Genomic DNA, 19,668 nt, shown 5'->3' with positions numbered 1-19,668 from the left:
CCCTATGACCGGTCTTATAAGCTCCCTCCTATACCCTGAAACAGCAACCCCTCAGATGGGAACCCCCTCCTCCGCTCAGCGCTCTTGCATCGCTCCCCCTGTCAAACGATCTTGCCTGTCTTCTTTTCCCTAATTGCCACCACTCCGGGTCCACCAATTGGAATCCACTCAGCTCAACGCCCCGTCCCTTTCCAGTGTTCCTGGATGACCCCTCGTTTTTATTCCAAGATTCCATCGGACCTCTAGCCCCGCACGGAGCAAGCCCATCTCGTCTCTGACCCATTCCCAGAACCCTCATTAGAGTCAGACATTTTTCGTGATTTCTTTCCCTCCAAGGTCACAAAAATTTCCCTACATCTTTCACGCTAGTGGCTGAGACTTTGGCGAGGAGGAAATGGAACTCTGGGACCCAAAAATACGGGTTCTGTTCCGCACAGATAAGTCGATTAATCTTAAGAGGCCAGAATTCTCTCTTGCCCTCTCTTTAGCTGAGACCCGGGACACATGGCAGAGGGAATAAGACCACTATGTGCCTTAGTCCTTCTAATCTTGTCCCTTATAGCTCGATTCTCAGGCCCCGGAGGGTATCTCGTGGTGTAAGGGGAAAAGGTGTAGGTCCATTCTAAAAAGGCTTTAGAAAATAAGCGGAAATCGACAGCCTGCAGAATTAATGAGAAGGGTGGTGAAGGACAACACAGGAAAAAGAAGCAGGTTCTATAAGACGAAGGCCCGAGCGCCAGAGGATTAGGCCAAAGGCTGAGGTGGAACTGAGACTGAGGTGCACCAGGATTTACAACAGCCCCAGCTCAGAGGGGCAGGGAATAGTCGCCTCCCGCGTCCAGGCAGGGCCCACCCTCCTAGACTGCAAAGTGTCAGCAACCGACAGCGGCCTCTCACCTGGGCCAATCACAACCTTTTCTCAAGAAAGAGGCGGAGTCAAGAGGGTTGACTCTTCCCTTGTCCCCGCCCCTTTAGATGAGGTAACCAATCGCAATCCACCTGGAGCGAGCACGCAAAATCGGGACTAGCCAATTATGCCGCGAAACTTTTCGCGCATGCTGCCTCCCAGCTGCGACAGTGATGGCGCGCGAGCTCCTGGGTTCTGTAGTTTTCTCGGTACCCGAAGCATCCCTCCCCACCTTCCTAGGCTTGAGTTCGCCCTTACTGCCCCGCCCCCAGCCGCTTCCACTTTGCTGGTACGCATGCCCCGAGTTCCAGCCCGGAGTGAGGAGACGCGGAAGGAAGGAGGCGGGACGTTGTTAAAAATAAAAAAAACAAAAAACCACCCTCAACTCGGGAAGCGACAGTGGAAGGGTCCACTCCTCCCAGAAGGCGGTGCTGCCTGCCTGAACGAACCACGCGGAGGGTTGTGGGGCGGATAGCTCCCCTCCTGATGGAGGCTCATAGAGTCCGGTGGGCGGGGGACTCCATATCCCAGCATGCCCCGCGGTGGGCCCGACCGGCCGCGACTTGGGGCTTGGCCCCGGCCCTAGCTCGTCGGCGGTGTATTGGGGCGCGTGGAGGCTGCAGTCACGGTGGCGCCTGCGGGGACGGAGGAGGGAATGAGTGAAGAGGAGCAAGGCTCCGGCACTACCACGGGCTGCGGGCTGCCCAGGTGAGCCGCCTGGTACCGATCCCTGCAGGGCGCAGAGCTTGGCGCGGTGCGGAGAGAGTAGCGGCGCGGCCCCAGCATGCATCTGGCCTGAGGGTTGTTCCCGGCAAGCACTGGGGTAGTGGGCCGTGGTTCCCGGCATGCACCCCGGCAGTGGCCACTGCCTCCAGCTTTAGCTAGTTGGGGTTGGCCCGGTTCCCAGACTGCACTGGGGCACTGGGCTTTATGCCCCCGACATTAAGTGCATTTGGTGGGTACTGGGTTCCTGGCCTGCACTGTGTCAGGGGACATGCACTTCCAACCTGCACTGGGGTACAGGATCCCCCGCCCTAACTGAGACAGGAACAGTGCTTTCCCTGCTTGCCCCGGGGCAGTGGACCCTGCTTTCCCAGCCTGCACCTCTACTCCACTTTGACCCCAGCCAGTGGCTGCCTGAGGTTTCCTGGACCCAGTGTCCCCCATAGTGTGCGTGGGTCTGATAATGGCAGTGCTTGGCCAGGTGGGTGCAGAGAGGGGAGATGTGATGAAGGGTCTGTGCCCCTACCCCCAGTATAGAGCAAATGCTGGCAGCCAACCCGGGCAAGACCCCGATCAGCCTTCTGCAGGAGTATGGGACCAGAATAGGGAAGACGCCCGTGTACGACCTTCTCAAAGCCGAGGGCCAAGCCCACCAGCCTAATTTCACCTTCCGGGTCACCGTTGGCGACACCAGCTGCACTGGTGAGGAAGGCTTGGGCAGCCTGGCTGGGGTGTGCATTCACAGGGCCCCATTGGCTTTATTGCTTGGAGTCTCTTCACGGTCCTCTTCTCCAAGACCAGTGAGGGAAGGAGAAATTTTAGGGGGAAAATCACTGACTGGATTGGGAGAACAGGTCTGTGAGGAGGTACCTAGGACTTAGGAGAGTTAGAAGAGCAAGCAGAACTGGCACAGTGATCGGGCAGATCGTTGTCATCCTAGAGGAAAAAGGAGATAAATCGAAATCTCAGTGCAGCATTTGGGGGAGTGAGTGCCTGCTGTGCTGGACTCTGTTCCAGGTGCTTAATCAAATTCCACTTAATCTTAAACCTTGGTCGAATCCAGTGATGTAGGTGGTAGTATTTTCATGTTGAATGCGAGGAAACCAAGAGAGAGATTCAATGGCTGGGGCGAGACCACATTCCTAGTAAATGGCAGACCCAGGCTTTGACTCTGGAGCCTACACTTTTACTATTTTTCCAGCAATCTCTATTGAAAGAAAGTGCTCCCCAGAGGAAAGTAGGACAGAGCAAAAACTTCCAGGTGGCTAACCTCAAGGACAATTCTACCTGGCATGACTTGATTTGGGGAACTTGTGGAAAGATAAGGGCCCTTCCTTCTAGCAGTTAGAGTAACACTTCCAGCGTTGGGCAAGGGGAGGTTGGTGAGATGGGGCTTGGTTGATTCCCTCTGGTTGTGAGGAGAAAGGCTGTGGGATGCTGGTTTCTTTTCCATCCTTCTAGTGACCTCCAGTATTGCCCACACCCCCTCTCTTAGGTCAGGGCCCCAGCAAGAAAGCAGCCAAGCACAAGGCAGCTGAGGTGGCCCTCAAACACCTCAAAGGGGGGAGCATGCTGGAGCCAGCCCTGGAGGACAGCAGGTGAGGGAGGAACGGCCGAGGATCCTAGAGGCTCTGTCAGGAACCCAGGCCCCTGCGTCAGCCCCTCTGCCCCATAGGCTTCACTTGGTGACACTGAACTGCCTTGACGTGGCTGCTTCCTGAGAGCTTCCCCTGAAACCTGAGCAGGATGTTTGCAGGGCTCCTGCTGCTGTGAGGGATGCTGGGAGGCAGTGGCCAGCCGCAGTGTGGGGTTGTGGCTGTGGTTTGGGTCCCAGGTTGGGCCTGGGGAGGGAGAGGGGTGGAGGCTGAGGCTGGAGGGGGTTGCTCCCCAACATACTTCTCCTCTCCAGCAAGATGTTGTTCCCTCTTCTGCACTCAGGTTGGCGTTGGTTGCTCCCACGGTTCTTGGGTAGGAAGAAACACCCCTCCCACTTTTCTTAGTATTTTTGATCAAGTGTTTGACACCAGAAGATCTCAGGTGGAACTGGTGGTTGAGCTTCCCTGAGGTTTTGGCTTCGGTAGAAAGAGATTTTCTTAGGGGAGGGCAGCTCAGGAGGACCTGGGTCCCCCACCTTTTATTCCCCACCACCACCCCATGTGGGTGTGAATCAAAGGCCCCCTTCCCCTCGGGAAGTTCTTTTTCTCCCCTAGATTCTTCACTGCCTGAGGACGTGCCGGTTTTTACAGCTGCGGCGGCTGCTACTCCCGTTCCATCTGCTGTCCCAACCAGGTATCTTGTCTCTCCTGACTGCCTGAGGAGGGTGGAAAGGGGTCCTAGCTCCCGGCCTCACAGCCCTTAGACCCAGGCTGGTCAGGCATGAGGAAGTCTGAGAGTGAACAGAGGATGGAATAGTTGGGGACCAGAGTTTGAAGAATTTGCACCAGCTGGTAAGCTCTTGAGACAGGAGGTAATTTATAATTTGGCAGTACCACGTGGATAGTATTTGACCACGCTAAAGGTCTTCCTGGTCCCATTTTCTTCTGAATTGGCCGCATGATGGTCCTCTGTTTGAGTCCCATCAGGTGCTTCTGGGGACTGGATATACCCTCCTCTCCACTGTCCTGTCTAGGTGGTGATCAAGTGTTCCAGAAAACTGAAATGAGCCTGGGACCTGGAGGAGACCTCGTCGGGGGGAGGGGGGGAGGGGGCGGGAGGCAGGCTTGATGTTTGGAGAGACAGCTGCCTGCCTGGTGGGGAGCAGGGAGCTGGCAGTGGGGAAAACAAGAGCAGGGCGGAGGACTCCTGGGCAGCCGCAGGAGGAGCCAGCCCCCTCAGCTTTGGCCCTGGGCCCTTTTTCCTTCAGGAGCTCCCCCATGGAGGTGCAGCCCCCAGTCTCTCCTCAACAGTCTGAGTGCAACCCGGTCGGTGCTCTACAGGTGTGCCGCGTCCTCGTTTCCCATGCCTGCCTGCCTGCCTGCCTGCCTTTGCTTTTACCGGGGGCTGTGGGGGAAGCTGATCGGGGGCGGGTACCCTGTTCTGAGGGCTTTTCCCACCCACCTCCCTTTACTCCTGCTCTAACCTGGAACCTGAGACTCCCAGGATGGGAGCGGGGAGGATGTGAGGACTCCTCTCTCACACTCTTGCGCGCCCTTGTTTCTCCCTTCCAAGGAGCTGGTGGTGCAGAAAGGCTGGCGGTTGCCTGAGTACACGGTGACCCAGGAGTCTGGGCCAGCCCACCGCAAAGAGTTTACTATGACCTGCCGAGTGGAGCGTTTCATTGAGATTGGTAACTGGGCGGAGGGGAGTGCTTGTAGTGACTACCCCGCAGCACTCCAGCCCTGGCCAGGGGCAGCTCCCAGCTTCTCTCTACGCTCCTGGCTGAGACCCCAGCTTGGCTGCTGCTTCCTTGCACCCTTTCTTGCCCTCCTCTTCTGGCCAGCCAGGTTCCCGGGTGCCTGGCAGGTCCTGAGCTCCCCTTTTCAATTGACAGCCACTGAGGGGACCCTCAGCCCAAGTTTAAGCTGGGTGGAAGCAACGGGTCTATTGGGAGCCATAATTCAGCAGCCCTCTCCCCTGTGCAGGCAGTGGCACGTCCAAAAAGCTGGCAAAGCGTAACGCAGCGGCCAAAATGCTGCTTCGAGTGCACACAGTGCCTCTGGATGCCCGGGACGGGAACGAGGCAGAGCCCGAAGACGATCACTTTTCCATTGTGAGTGGCTTGTGGGCCATGCCCCATGCTCCATCCTCCATGCCAGGGCAGGGCACTGAGGACTCAGGTCTGTGACTTGGAAGTGAGCCTCCTGGGCCCCAGGCCTCCTCCTGCCCATTTTCCTTCTGGACACAGGGACCCCTGGGCCCCCTTTCAGCCTCAGCTGTAGGCCTGCGTGGTGAGTGCTTTGGGGGAGGGAGCTGGCCCAGGGCAAGGGACCTGTAGGCTTCTGTTATTGGAATAAGAAAGGCTGCCTGACCATCTGGTCCACAGTCTAGTAGTTAGAAGGGGCCACACAGGGATTGGGCTTCCCGGTGGCTCAGTGGTAAAGAATCTGCCTGCCAATCAGGAGACATGGGTTCGATCCCTGGATCAGGAAGATCCCCTGGAGGAGGAAATGGCAACCCACTCCAGTATTTTTGCCTGAAAAATTCCATGGACAGAGGAGCCTAGTGGGCTACAGTCTGTGGGGTTGCAGAAGAGTCAGACAAGAGACCAGACAATCCAGGGATTGACTGGCAGGTGGGAGGCAAACAGGAGGAAGCATTCTTTGGGCTTTTCTCTCCTTGGGCATAGAATGTCTCTTCAGGGCCTGGTTTCAGAGCCCCTGGCTGCATCCTTCCCCCTCCCTGTCTTGTCAGGGTGTGGGCTCCCGCCTAGATGGACTTCGGAACCGAGGCCCAGGCTGCACCTGGGATTCTCTGCGGAATTCGGTGGGAGAGAAGATCCTGTCCCTCCGAAGCTGCTCCCTGGGCTCCTTGGGCGCTCTGGGCCCTGCTTGCTGCAGTGTCCTCAGTGAGCTCTCTGAGGAGCAGGCCTTTCATGTCAGCTACCTGGATATTGGTATGGCTAGTCGGGGATCGGGGGCCGGGGGCCGGTGGGGACTAGACCAGAGCAAGTATGGATGGGAATGAGGGCTCGGGAGGGCATGACAGTGACATGGACCCGCCCCGGTGCTGCCCTCCTGCCCAACACTGCCTCCCTCTTCTCTCTCGGTCTCCAGAGGAGTTGAGCCTGAGTGGGCTCTGCCAGTGCCTGGTGGAGCTGTCCACACAGCCGGCCACCGTGTGTCATGGCTCTGCAGCCACCAGGGAGGCAGCCCGTGGCGAGGCTGCGCGCCGTGCCCTGCAGTACCTCAAGATCATGGCGGGCAGCAAGTGAAGCCACGACAGGACTCATGAAATACATCCTCTGCTCCCTGCTCTTCCTGCGCCCGGCCTGTGCGCCTGCCCAGCTCTGGTACCGCCTGGAGGTGCCACCTCTACCTCTGACACAGACTGCAGGCTGAGGAGGGCACAGGGTCAGGAACCAGGGACCACAGGGCCTCAGCTGGCCCAGGTTCTGCCATGATGTAACTGGTGATGACCAAGGGGAATGAAACTGGGGGCTCTCCCATTAGAGCCCCAAATAAATGTGCTGCTTTTTGGATTCTTCAGTCCTGGTCTGTTTCCCTGAGTGGTCAGCAGCAGAGGGGGTTAGCGCCAGCTCACGTACCCGGTGCGCCTCCCCACTCTGCTCCCCACGCGTCCCCATGTTTGCCTTTCTGGTGGGTGCGCTGACATCTGGGCACACCATCGCCTGTGTTCCTGGAGAGTTGGGTTTAGTGGAGGTGGGGGAGGCTGTGGTTCTTGTCTTGGGACTCCCTCCCATGTCTCATGCGGATGCAGACACGCGCACACGGATTCAGAAGCCAGACAGCTTTATTTGCAGGGGACACGTGGCAGTTTGGGGCATGGGCCTTGCATGCAGACCTCAGAGGATGACATGTCACTTCTTCCCAAAGCGCTGAGGGGCAGCCAGGCTCCAAAAGGGGGAACTCAGCCCCTCTCCAGCTCGAGGACTCAGTCTTTTGTTGCTCCAGGAGCCCCGGGTGTTTCTGCCAAACCTTAGGAGAGATCCACCCTCAGCTATGGGTCCTCCCAGATCCCCCCTTTCCTCTCCTCCCACTCCTCTCCCTTCAGCCCTGGCCTTGCCTCTGACCCTCCTAGACTCACCTCTGGGGCTGAAACAGGAAGGCTGGACTCCGGCCGGGTCTCTGCATGGCCTGGAGCAGGGAGCGCAGGAGCGACCTAGGGGTCTGAGCATCCTGTGCTGGGTGGGCGCCGCTGTCTTCCTCCTGTAGTATAGAGCCATCCAGGAAGGAAGATGGGTAAGGGCCTTGGGCATTTAGATCACAAGGGGAATGGAGTGACCTCCAGGACAAGTTGTAGGAGGCTAAGGAGTCATTTCCTCAGATGTGAGGACCCAGTGACCCTGGGAGCCAGAGTATTTGAACCTGGAATGTAAGTCTCAAGCTTTTGTTTTTAGTCAGTCGTGTCCGACTCTTTGTGACCCCCGTGGACTGTAGCCTGCCAGGCTCCTCTGTCCATGGGATTCTCCAGGCAAGAATACTGGAGTGGGTTGCCATTTCCTTCTCTAGAAGTCTCAAACCGAGGTCCAGGAAAATGGTGAGATGAGGACGGGCATGCTCACTTACCATGAAGATCTGGTCTCCTCCATCCCGGCCCCCTGGTCCTTCAGCGTGGCTCCAGTCTGTTACTAACAGCAGCACCAGCAGCAGCGCTGCTGCCTGCCTGGCGTCCATGCTGCCATCTGCCTTGCTGTGGCCACACCCGCCTCTTATACCTGCTGTCCCCCTGTTCCTCACCTCCCACAGCCGCCTGAGGGGCAATCTAGAGAAGGCAATGGAAATGCACAGCTCCATTAAGAGCCGCCTGGGACCCCCCTCCCCGGCCCCTGTGGGACTTCCTGCTCTCAGCCTCCGGCCCCAGCCCCTAAGCTTAGAGTTACAGACTTTATTAGATGCATAAATCCTGTCTCCAGAGCTCAAGAAGCATCATTAATTGCAGATGCTTTGTCAGAGCCCTGGGGGGCCTTCAAGAACTCCCAATCCCTCAACAGGTTGGAGAGCTCCCATGGATCACCTCCTCTCCTTGCTAGCTTGTAAAATAAAACACACAGAAAGCCCTGTCAGGCTAGGCATCATGTTCTGGAAAGGAAGGAGGAAAGAGTCAGGGTGATCCCGTCCGGGGACTTGGGAGGCTGCAGGCAGGGCCTCCTGGCCCATTTACACCCACGTGGACCTGCCTCTTGGAGAGTTAAAAATGGAGTCACTACTCTGAGATGTGCCTGTGGAGAGAAAAGTGAGGTACAGGAGACAAAAGCAGTCTCAGAGCCCCTCAGAAAGTGGAGATTGCATCAGATGTTTGGAGACAGACCCCATCTTCACCAGCACTGCTCTGGACCAGCCCCACTTTCAGAGTACGGAGCAGCGCTCTGCAGCCGAAGCACTGCTGCCACCCTGCGGCCACGGCTGTGCACGGTCGGCTTGGCCATTTTCTCTCTGGAGTAGAGTTCAATGAAGGCGAGGTCCCAAGGCCCTGACGTCAGAGTCCCAGAAAGGCAGGGGCAGGATCCTGGGGTTAGATTGTTGTTTTTGTCTACCTCCCTCTAGTCGGTCCAGGCTCTTCCTGGCTCTGCCTCTGACTGATTGGGGCAGGTACCTAGAATCCCCCTTAGGAAAAATCAGTCACCACCTCTCAGGAAGTATTCCCTTCTGATCCTAGTCCTTCCTCAGAACTCCCGCCAGTGTGGTTCTTTAGCTGATGCCAGAGAGGTCTCATGATATAAAGTGCCTATGAATCAGCTTTGGGCGAGATGCTTAGCTCTCTGTAAGTGAAGTTTCTTCACTTAAAACATGGCAGCATTAAAAGGAAGCACTTTCAAAGGGGAACATTATTTGAGACGCTTTTGGTAACCCTGGCATAGAGGAGGGGTCCTTAAAACACTAGCTGTGATTGTCTTTGCACATCCGGGTCCCAGGGAATTTACCATTTCCTGAGCAGTCCAGACAGAATCATCCTTGCAAGGAGTTGGCTTTCATCTTGTGGCCTCCACCAGGGGTTCTGGTTTGCCCCACTCTGAGCGGACCTGTCATCTCACACTACAAGCCTTTCCCGTGTTCGAAGACAGATTGTGATTCTTCCACTCTGTAGAGTTGGGAAGCATTCACTTTCTTTAAAGTGAGGCATCTAGAAACCAACTCACACTTTGGAAAGGTAGATGAGAGCAGGTTTTGATCTGGGTGGCCTAGATACTCGTTTCTATCCGTGCAACCTCAGTTAGGGTGCGCCTTTCTGCGAGGTTTGTCTCCTGGATGGTGCGAAGCACAGAACCTGACCTTCATCGTCATCATGTCTTAGAGTTTCACCACTTCTCAAAAGGAAGTGTCATGTCCACGGGTAGATGGTTTTCCATGGGAAATGGATCGTGCACCATACTGAGGTCCTTGTCCGTTCTTATCCGACTAAGTTCAGAGGAGCAGGGTCTGAGGTGGGTGGCACGCTGCAGAGCAGCTCCCGGGTCGAAAGGTTTTAATGCAGCTGTTAACACTTCACTGTGTGCCTTGGTCAAGAGTCTCAACCTATACCTCATCATCCGTGACAGGAGGCAACTACTCGTTATCCAGAGCGCTTGTGAACGGTAATTTAATGAATGCCAAGCATCTAGCACTCCACCAAGCACGGAGCGGGCTCACCGAACACGTTTATCCTGTTATTTCTCTGATCACTTACAGATGGATCTGAGCTGAGGCTGATTCAGAAAGGAGCTGTTCTAGCTGCTTCCTGTGTCCTGGATGGAGGTGATGGGCCTCTCCTTCGGCGAGAAGTTAGAATGGGTTAGTTCTTCTACCTTGGCAAACTGTCCTGCTCTCAGTTTCATCTCAGCCTCCAAAGCTTCTGTCTCGGCTTTGGTATTTGGCCTTCAGCAACTCCCTTTGCCATTCGCTGGATTCTCGTGCTCTCGACCACAGTGAGGACCACCCTGCCTTCCTGCTCTCCCGCAGACTGGAGCTCTCTGTTTGTGTAAGTTGCACCAAACATCAGCCATGAACTGCATGTAAATCACCTCTCCTCCTGGACACTCCCCTGGGGGCAGCTGGCTATCTCCTAGTCGGCTTCTTCAGCCTGCTCACCCTCCTCATTTGTGGTATCAAGAAATAGAGATACAAGACATTGGTAGTGCCTGCCCACACCGCCTCACAGTTCCTGAGCACTACCTGTTTTTCTTGTGAACTACCTTATCTGCTTCTAAAGAAACTCCACCTCTCATTTCTAGATTCTCTTCTTCCCACACCCATAGACTCACAGAATGCTTCTCTAAGTCTTCGTGTACTCCTAGCTTCTTGAGGGTAGGGCTTATTATTCTCTAATTGTGGGGAAGTGGGGACAAAATGCTGAAAGGCTAAGAGGCCACTTCACCTGCCTTCCAACATCGTCTGATCTCCGAGTTCTTTCTAGGCGGGCTCCCATGATGCCGAGGACCCTTGTCCCCAGGGCAGAGCTGAGCCTTCTGGTGTGTTATGTAATTCCTACAAACCACCCACCTCCTCTAGGCTGTGTCTTCCCCTGCATAAAAAGAAGGGATAAGAATGCCAGTTCTTTCTGTCCTAAGAATTGGGAGAGTGAAGATCCCAGGCATGAGAGCCCAATGAGTTCCCAGAAAGAATGGGACTTGTAGATTGAAGCATCAGACAGGACAGTGGTTCTCTTCATAGTTTAATGTTATATTTGCAGCATAAATAAGGCACAATATACGTCAGGGCAAGGCTGGGAGAGGGAGAAGGCATGGCTGGGGTGACTGCTATGTGGCGAGGGGAGAGGAGGAGGGACGGGAAGGGAGAACAGAGCGAAGCCTCCGCCTCAGCCCCGTCCCAAGGAGACTGTGAGAACCTGCTCACAGGGATCATGCTGAAGTGGGTGGGGGGAGAAAGGAAGACAGTTTTGTAACAAAACAGCCTGTAGCACTGCATCCTCCTGCCTGTCAAAGTCCACCACTGGGGCCCGGGGAAACCCAGACCCAGAGTCAAGTTCCTTAATGACATGGAGAGGTGTTGCTACATGTCAAAGATATACAGATGAACAGAGATAGAACCATAGATACACACAGCTTTCTTTTCAACAGATACTATGTCAGGAGACTATGGCTTCCACTGCTGGGGCTGGAGGCTCATCTCCCTGCCTGAAAGGTGTGTTAGGGGGTGGGGTGGGTGGGAGAACAGGACAGCTGGTCCTTCCTGTAACAAAGAACATGGAGTAATCCGTTTGCGAGGGGGTATGGGCCAACTCCTGTCCAGATCCACGCAGGACAGGTTTTGGGGGTAAGTAGAGGAAGACAAATCTAGGTTTTGAGATGAGTGATGTTGTTATTGTTTTAATGGCAGTGGAGGGAGGGACTGGACAAAATGGAAAAATGTTAGTGCTACGGCAGAGGATGGGACACCCTACAAGGATTTCCCAGCTCGCCCCTAAGGCAATGGTTCTCAAACCTCAGTGTGTCTGAGAATGGCTCTGAGTGCTTATCAGAGCCCATCCCCAGAATTTCTGATTCAGTATGTCTGGAATGGGGCCCGAGCGTGCATGTCTAACAAGTTCTCAGACGATGGTCCTGCTGGTCCCGGACCACATTCTGAGAACCACTGCCCTAAGGGAGTCAGTGAAACTAGTGCTCATAGCCACTTCTTACAGCTAAAACGGCACTCACCAGAGGTTAATGCTGATGAGACAGCTCTAGGCTACCAGCCCCCATTAAAAAGAGAAACTCTGTGATACAAACCTGCATCTGCCAAGGACGGAAGCTGCCCTAAGCTGCCCTACACTCCCCAGCCCCTTCTCATTCTGGGGAAGAACTTTACCCCAAACAGAAACGAATGAACGGCTCTGGAGGGTGGGAATGCTGGCCAGCAACCATCTCTGCTCATTCCTGCCGGGTCACCGCCCTGGAGTGTGGCATTTAGGCCTGTGTGCGCCTGCATGCGTGCATGCAGAAACAGAGAAATCAGTTCTCTACGATCAAGGGAATGATTAGGGTTGTGGGAGGCTGAAGTAGGACTGCGGGGCAGGATCCTTTAATTTGCCTTAGGATCCTCACCTGTCCTGCTCTTCCCTCCACCCCTGTCAAAAAAAAGTCTAAAGAAAGCAGAAAGAGCGTATCAACAAAGGCATATGTGATATACAGCTAGAAGGACTGGATTCTAAAGACTGGTTATGACATTAAAAAAAAAAAGAGTACATTTCCTTCCTGTGTATACAATGTATAATATTACTGAAAAATAATGATTTCGGGATGGGAAGGAAGTTAGGAAAGAAATGGGATCTTTGTGGGGAAGAGCTGTCTCAGGGCTAGCACCTTTCAAGGAGCCTCTCAGTGTGAGCGAACAGGGGAGGAATACTTTGGTGTCTGCTTGGTGGTTCAGGCTGCAGTTGGGGCGTTGTTATGGTTAAGCACCCTGTCTACCAGGATGGGTGGTGCTGGAGGGCAGTAAATCAGGAAAGGAACTGAACAACAGAACAGGCATAGGGAAGGCAGCAAAATGCAGTTCAGTTAGGCTATCTCCTCCTTACTGCCACCAAGAGTGTAGAGTCTAGGGCTCAGGGCCAAGGAGGAGAGCAGAGGCCAAAGGAAGCCAGATTTGGGACATACAACCAACAGGGAAAAATGAAGCAAAGGAGGTCCTACTCCTTCTAGTCCTTCCTAATAGAGTGGGAGGCTTTCTCAGACTTTTCAACTCTAAACAAGCTTTAAGACGACGTGGCTGAAAGTCTGTGAACCAGAAGACGTGGTTCTGGCCCCTCCTCTATGGCCTTGCATCTCTAACAGCTGTGTCCTTGGGGTGAGTGGGAGGACTGAGTCCTGTGTTCACTTAGGAAAGTCCCAAGGCATCACTCTTCCCCTTTCAGAAACTGTCTTCCCTTAGAAGTCAAAGTGTTAGTGGCTCAGTTGTGTCCAACTGTTTACAACCCCACGGACTACAACCTGCCAGGCTCCTCTGTCCATGGAAGTTTCCAGGCAAGAATACTGGAATGGGTAGTCATTCCCTTCTCCAGGGGATCTTCTTGGCCCAGGGATGGAAATCGGGTCTCCTGCATTGCAAGCAGATTCTTTACCATCTGAGCCACCAGGGAAGCCCATTCCCAGCCGCTTTCAGAATGTGTCCTCCCTTAGGCCCATAGAAAGGCCATGGTCCTTCAGAAGGAGTAAGTGACACCCTCCATGATGTTTGTTCTGGTTCAGATGGGTCTGGAAGGCAAGGAGCGGGGTGAGCGGCCACACAGCTGGCTGCAGTCACAAGGTAAGTGTCATTCTCCTTGACTACAGGAGGGGCTTCAGCTCTAGCAATTGCTCTGCTTTCGCAGTGAGACCGAAAACCAATAAGAGGGCTGTACGGGTGGGGGCGGTCCTGTCGCGTCCCTTCCGCAGCTCACTGCTGCTCCACTAAGGTTCTGCCCATGCCTCTCAGGTCCCCAGGACTAACTTCCCACTGACGAGAATGAAATAAGGACTTACTTAGACACGGGGACTAAGAAATTAAAACCCGCTCCATAAATTAGACTTCCTACCCAGGGAAGACCAGCAGGGACTCCAACTTCCCTCAAGGTCAGGCAGTGAGGCAGCACACATGTGCAGTGCCAGCCTGATCCTTAACTTGAAGACACTTGACTAAAGGGGGAAGAAAATTAGCCAAGGGCCTTATGAAGGCTCCTTAGGAGCCATAAACGCAGTCAAGCTTTAGGGCAAGGCTACTAGCGGGAAATCAAGGTAACAAAAAAATGAAACACAGCTAAGGCAGGAGAAAATCCCAGAGAGCAACCATCTACAGGAAATGTCCTGAGCATAAGTATGGCTGTGAAGTTTTAAAGGCAAGCAGAGTCCCTGGAGGTGGTCACCTGTATCCTGACCATCTGTTGTGCCGTTTGCTAGTCTGAGTCACCACAGGGGCTGTTCCTGTTGGGTCCTAGGTGGGGGAGGATGAGAAAACCATGTTTCTCTCTCCTCTTTCTTCACCAGGTGTGGCTTCTTCAGCACCAGCTCTGAACACAGGAGGGGAAATTAAAAACAAATGCAGTAAACATGTCATCTGGCTGGCTCACCAGTTTATCAGTCTGAGGAGACAGGGATCTTGCAGTTTAGACCATTTCCTCATTGCTCTCTGACAGCCAATTTTGGAAGATAAGAAAGGAAGCTGGCAGTTACTCTGTATGCATGTATAAGATGGAAGTAGGAAAGAGAGAGAGAGACAGAGAGAAAGGGACATTACTGGCATGGGCAGATGGCAGAAAGTGGCTCTGGGACAATTGGAAGGGATTCATACTGAAGGGCTATTAAAGCTGACCTATCTATCCACAGGCCTCTGGCTTTGGACTGCTTCCTATGGCCTTGGTAGAAATTGCATAGTTCAGAGCCAAAGGAAGACGAGAAGTCTTAATGGGGAAGAAAGAGGGGCAAGAAGGATAAAAATGTCCCCCCTGCAACCCAACTTTTCAAAGTAAGAATGGCTGAGAGCAATAGTCACTAATTTCCCAGCAGGTTGGACCTTTCAACAAACAGGGCTCTTTGGTGGACATCAGTATTCCACCTCCCCTTCCCGCGCCTCCTTCCAACCTATCTCATACTCAAGAAAACCCACTCCGGACCTTGGCTAGGATGCCTGAGTCCTGGGGCTTAGACTACAGAGAAGCATCACATCCCGGGGGCAGAGAGCAGAAAAGAGCGAAAGAAACACTACAGAACCAGGAGACCTAGAGGCCAGGCTTGGAGTCGCGCGCGAGAAAGAAGGTAGATCAGTGAGGCTCATTCGTGCATATAAGACCCTTGCTCATAAAAGACGACAGGCATGTGAGGCTGAGAGATGGGGGTGAGGGGAGTGAGGGAGCACAAAAGTCCCCCACATGACAGCCTCCAGAGGGCTGCATCAGAACCAATTACAGAAGAGAGACAGAGGCAGGGATACAGGCAGGGGGATGAAGAGACAGAGACACAGGAGTGTAAAGATGACCAAAAGGAGTATGTACGCTTTGGCTGATATGCTGTTGTAAAACATAATCAATCCAGTAAACTGATGGAACAAGCTTTCAAACCACATTGTTCCTGTCTGTCCTGGAGGACAGAGCAGGGGTGGGGAGGGAATCAGCCAGTCAAATCCTGGGTGTTTTCTCTTTTCACTACTGAGCGGTATCTAATAAGGCCATAAGATGAAGGTGCTAAGGCTTAGTGGGAGGTGGAAAAGACTTCACCACCAGACTGGGAAAACTCAAGAGAAAAAATGAGGTACCCAAATAGCTCTGAAATAAATGAGAAAGTACTAGAACTTTTAAGATTTCATTTCTTTTTGTTTTTGGTGGCTGGTAGGGAGAAGGGCTAAAGTTTATGGAAGAGCTGGGAAATACTGCTAATTCATACATTAGAGGTAACCTTACATTCTCCGTAAGTCAATGTTTTAACTAGAATTTATGAAGGGGAAAATGGGACCAATAAGCAGCTCCTGGGAGATGAAGTCCTGAGTCCACGGGGTGGCTAGGGACGGGGCAGCAGTGATGTGCTGTCAACTCTAGCCTCCCTCTACCGAGCAGGAAGTGGCATGCTGCTAAGGATCAAGAAGGTATCATCCATGGCTGGGTGGGAAGAGAGGCAACTGAGAAACTGAATCCCAGAAGTGCAAGCGTTAGTGTTAAGAGACAGGTACACGTGCATGGGCAGGGTGATTGTTCAGACCATCCATAAAGGCCTCTGGCTGTGGGTACATCAGAAACTTCCCTCTTGGGGAATGATCTATGTGGCTCTGGGGCTGGGAGGCTCCTAGTACAGGTGTCAACGTACATGACTGTGTGAGAAAAGCCCCACATCTGACCATTACTCACAACACGCAATTCCCTCCCCCATATTGCCGTGTCCAAGGCAGACGGGAGAGCATAAGATGACGTCTCTCTTGACTCTTGGGCGGGCGAGCTCTGGCTGGGGACCCCTCCACCAGGGGAGGCATCATCTGCCCGCAGACTGAGACTGTGGGGTCATGATCACATGCGACTGTATGGGCATGCCCAGTTCTGTCCTTTGGCTGGCCATTTGAGTGAGCACTGAGGTGGCCACAGCTTCGGCTGCAGAGCGAACACTGAGGCCGTTGCTCGGGGCTGTTGCTGAGCTGTGTTGAATCACAGGGGCTGGTGAACCCGTTGGCTCTGAGCTTTCCTTGGGGCTTTCTGAAAGGAAGCAGGGCAAAAAACAGAGCAAGTGGTTAGGAAACAGAATGTGGACGTAGGCAGAACTACCTTTCCCTGAAATTCTAAAGGGCCCCAAAGGAAAACGAAGCCCATATTTTTAGTGGGAGAAACTTCCCAGAATCTTGGCTTCTAAGGCACAAATGGGCTAGGAAACCACTAGTTGTGAGAAGGGAAGTAAGCTAGGCCAAAATTCACCTATTCATCCCAATAAAGCAAATCCCCAACATGTTAATTACACTACCTGGCTTCTTGGTCTCTGCATAGTTCATTAACCCATTGGAACACTCTTCCTCTTATTCATGTCTTTAAAGGTGATTTAAAATAAATCTCTCTTTTTAAGCTATCCTCTCATTAATGCTCACAACACTGCAATCATTCTATTACTTTTAATATTCCTTTAGCATGGAGTTGCACTAAGGATCAGTTCAGTTCAGTCGCTCAGTCGTGTCCGACTCTCTGCGACCCCATGAATCGCAGCACGCCAGGCCTCCCTGTCCATCACCAACTCCCAGAGTTCACTCAGACTCACGTCCATTGAGTTGGTGATGCCATCCAGCCATCTCATCCTCTGTCGTCCCCTTCTCCTCCTGCCCCCAATCCCTCCCAGCATCAGAGTCTTTTCCAATGAGTCAACTCTTTGCATGAGGTGGCCAAAGTACTGGAGTTTCAGTTTTAGCATCATTCCTTCCAAAGAAATCCCAGGGCTGATCTCCTTCAGAATGGACTGGTTTTATCTCCTTGCAGTCCAAGGGGCTCTCAAGAGTCTTCTCCAACACCACAGTTCAAAAGCATCAATTCGTCGGCGCTCAGCCTTCTTCACAGTCCAACTCTCACATCCATACATGACCACAGGAAAAACCATAGCCTTGACTAGACGGACCTTTGTTAGCAAAGTAATGTCTCTGCTTTTGAATAGGCTATCTAGGTTGGTCATAACTTTCCTTTCAAGGAGTAAGAGTCTTTTAATTTCATGGCTGCAGTCACCATCTGCAGTGATTTTGGAGCCCCCAAAAATAAAGTCTGACACTGTTTCCACTGTTTCCCCATCTACTTCCCATGAAGTGATGGGACCAGATGCCATGATCTTTGTTTTCTGAATGTTGAGCTTTAAGCCAACTTTTTCACTCTCCTCTTCACTTTCATCAAGAGGCTTTTTAGTTCCTCTTCACTTTCTGCCATAAGGATGGTGTCATCTGCATACCTGAGGTTATTGATACTTCTCCCGGCAATCTTGATTCCAGCTTGTGTTTCTTCCAGTCCAGTGTTTTCCAGCTTGTGTTTCTTCCAGTCCAGTGTTTCTACACTCAAATCATGTTATGAATGACCAGTCCTTGGCCAAGGTTGTTAACACAACCAACTACATGAGGTATGTCAGACCCTCCTGATTGTCAACTAGCTAGGCATTAATGATTTAACACATTTACTCTGAGTTATACCACTCCATGTAAAGTGACAGTAACATTTTACTACTAAACAAGTGTCTGAGGTGCATACAAAGATATCCACATGCTGCTCAACGTTCAGGGAGTTTCATTAAACATTGGATAGCCTATCTGGCTCAAGATATCCACATGCTGCTCAACATTCAGGGAGTTTCATTAAACATTGGATAGCCTCTCTGGCTCTTTAAACAGAGATGTGTAGAGTAAGGGCAAATTCCAACAGTTGGTTGTATTTTTGACCTCCTGATAAATGCCTGTGTCTTCTTTCACAACTTAAATATTACCTCCTCTGTGAAGCCTTCGTTTTGTTATGCTCAGGAAATTTAACTATTTCATTGTCTGTGCTTTCAGAGCATACTTCATTTATTCACTGAAGATTTACCAGGTATTGGCTGTGTGCCAGGCACTGGGGTATACAAAGAATAAACAGGCTTCCTGTCCTCAGGAGTCCCCAGTCTAGGGGCTCTTCGGCACATTTGTGCTTACCTTACCTATGAGTCTCTCAAAGATAGGACAGCGTCTCGCTGGTCTTGTGTCAGGCACTCACTGCAATGTCCACACCACCCAGTAGGAACTAAATATATCTTTGCTGTAACAAGTGATTTCAAAGACTAACTACCTGTCAGAGTTCTTATAGGGACTGAATAGAAACCCTACTGTATATAGACTTCATACTGATAAATGCTTAGTCCTTGTCTTCCTTAGCTCATCAAAAGGATTTGAAATAGCTAATCACTAAACTCCCTGAAATACTTTCTTATCTTGGCTTACAGAACACCACACCCAGCTAACTCAGCTGGTTTTCCTCCTACCTGTTTGGCTGCTCATTCTCAGTGTCTCTTATGGGTCCCTTCTCATCTCCCTGACCTCTAAATGTTGGAGTACCCAGGGCTCAGTCTCGGAACTTCTCTTTTTCTACCTATGCACTCTGTCTTGACAATAGCATCTCATCCAGTTTCATGGCTTTAAAAACTAACCATCTTCTGCTGACTGCCAAAGTTGTACCTTCAGCTTTTCCTTGGAATTGCAGACCCATACAACTGCCTGGTTGACAGCACCACCTGCAAGCCTAAGAGGCTTCCAAATCTGAGCTCCTAATACACCAGCGAGTCCACTTGTTCCTACACTTGCCCCATCTCAGTCAATGGCAGCTCTGTTCCTGTAAGGTGCTCAGGCCAAACAATTTGATGCAATTTTTTTTGGGGGGTGCAATTTTTGATTCTTCTTTTTCCTCACATATACTGTCCCATCTAGCCATCATCAAACCTTGTTACTCTAACTTCAAAATCTATCCTGAATTATATCCCTTCTCACCACTTTCACTACCACCAACCGGTACAAGGCTCCATCCTCTTTTGCTCATAACTGTGACAGTCTCTTAAGCAGACTGCCTGCTTCTGCCCGTTCATTCCTCATTCTCTACAGAGTGACCCTGTTCAAACTAAGTCAGATCAGTCACGTTGCTATTGTGCCGAAAACCCTCTAGTGGGTCCCCAAAGCAGAGCGAAACCTGAAGTCCTCTCTATGACCAATGAGGTCCTCCAGAAAAATGCTCCCGTTGCTCCTCCTGCCTCATCTCCAAATACTCTCTAGTCCCCATTCTCTCCAGTCTGGCCACACTAGCCTCCCTGATGATTCTAGAATGTGTGAGACATGCTCCCACTTTGGGTCTTTGCATTTGTTGCTGCTCTTGCTTGCAGTACTTTTCTCCCATATTAATGTGTGGCTAGCTCTCTCAATTCCTTAAAAGTCAAAAAACACCTCATCTAAAATTTCAACCCTGCTGCTAACATTTCATGTTCTTCTTCCCTGTTTTGTTTTTTTTCTTCT

General features: G+C 52.2%; 3 protein-coding genes across 11 annotated transcripts in view; 1 reads left to right on the top strand and 2 right to left on the bottom strand.

The window, feature by feature from the left end:
* The first annotated feature begins 1,196 nt into the window (after positions 1-1,196).
* Positions 1,197-6,774, top strand: TARBP2 (TARBP2 subunit of RISC loading complex). Of its 4 annotated transcripts, none has more exons than XM_024991692.2 (9): positions 1,197-1,615; positions 2,168-2,332; positions 3,126-3,228; positions 3,824-3,919; positions 4,494-4,566; positions 4,799-4,916; positions 5,212-5,339; positions 5,981-6,182; positions 6,343-6,774. In XM_024991692.2, the coding sequence occupies exons 2-9, from the start codon at positions 2,173-2,175 to the stop codon at positions 6,498-6,500; spliced, it is 1,038 nt and encodes a 345-aa protein (XP_024847460.1). In that variant the 5' UTR covers positions 1,197-1,615; positions 2,168-2,172; the 3' UTR covers positions 6,501-6,774.
* A 247-nt stretch (positions 6,775-7,021) lies between these two features.
* On the bottom strand, positions 7,022-7,933 carry NPFF (neuropeptide FF-amide peptide precursor). The gene is given in 3 exon segments (NM_174123.3): positions 7,022-7,224; positions 7,334-7,455; positions 7,816-7,933. Coding segments are annotated over 3 exon segments (348 nt in total). The 5' UTR covers positions 7,924-7,933; the 3' UTR covers positions 7,022-7,106.
* Positions 7,934-10,879: 2,946 nt separating this feature from the next.
* ATF7 (activating transcription factor 7) overlaps positions 10,880-19,668 on the bottom strand; it is a 95,226-nt gene continuing 86,437 nt past the window's right edge. For 5 of the 6 annotated variants that reach the window (XM_005206196.5, XM_059886667.1, XM_059886666.1 and 2 more), the window contains one exon: positions 10,880-16,375. In XM_005206196.5, coding sequence (XP_005206253.1) covers positions 16,158-16,375 — 218 coding nt within the window. In that variant the 3' untranslated portion in view covers positions 10,880-16,157. The remainder of the gene's footprint in view (positions 16,376-19,668) is intronic. The other variant, NM_001192843.1, reaches the window with a different exon arrangement.

Source organism: Bos taurus, chromosome 5 (genome assembly GCF_002263795.3).
Source record: "Bos taurus isolate L1 Dominette 01449 registration number 42190680 breed Hereford chromosome 5, ARS-UCD2.0, whole genome shotgun sequence".
NCBI lineage: Eukaryota > Metazoa > Chordata > Mammalia > Artiodactyla > Bovidae > Bos > Bos taurus.
This window is presented reverse-complemented; position numbering and strand designations above follow the sequence as displayed.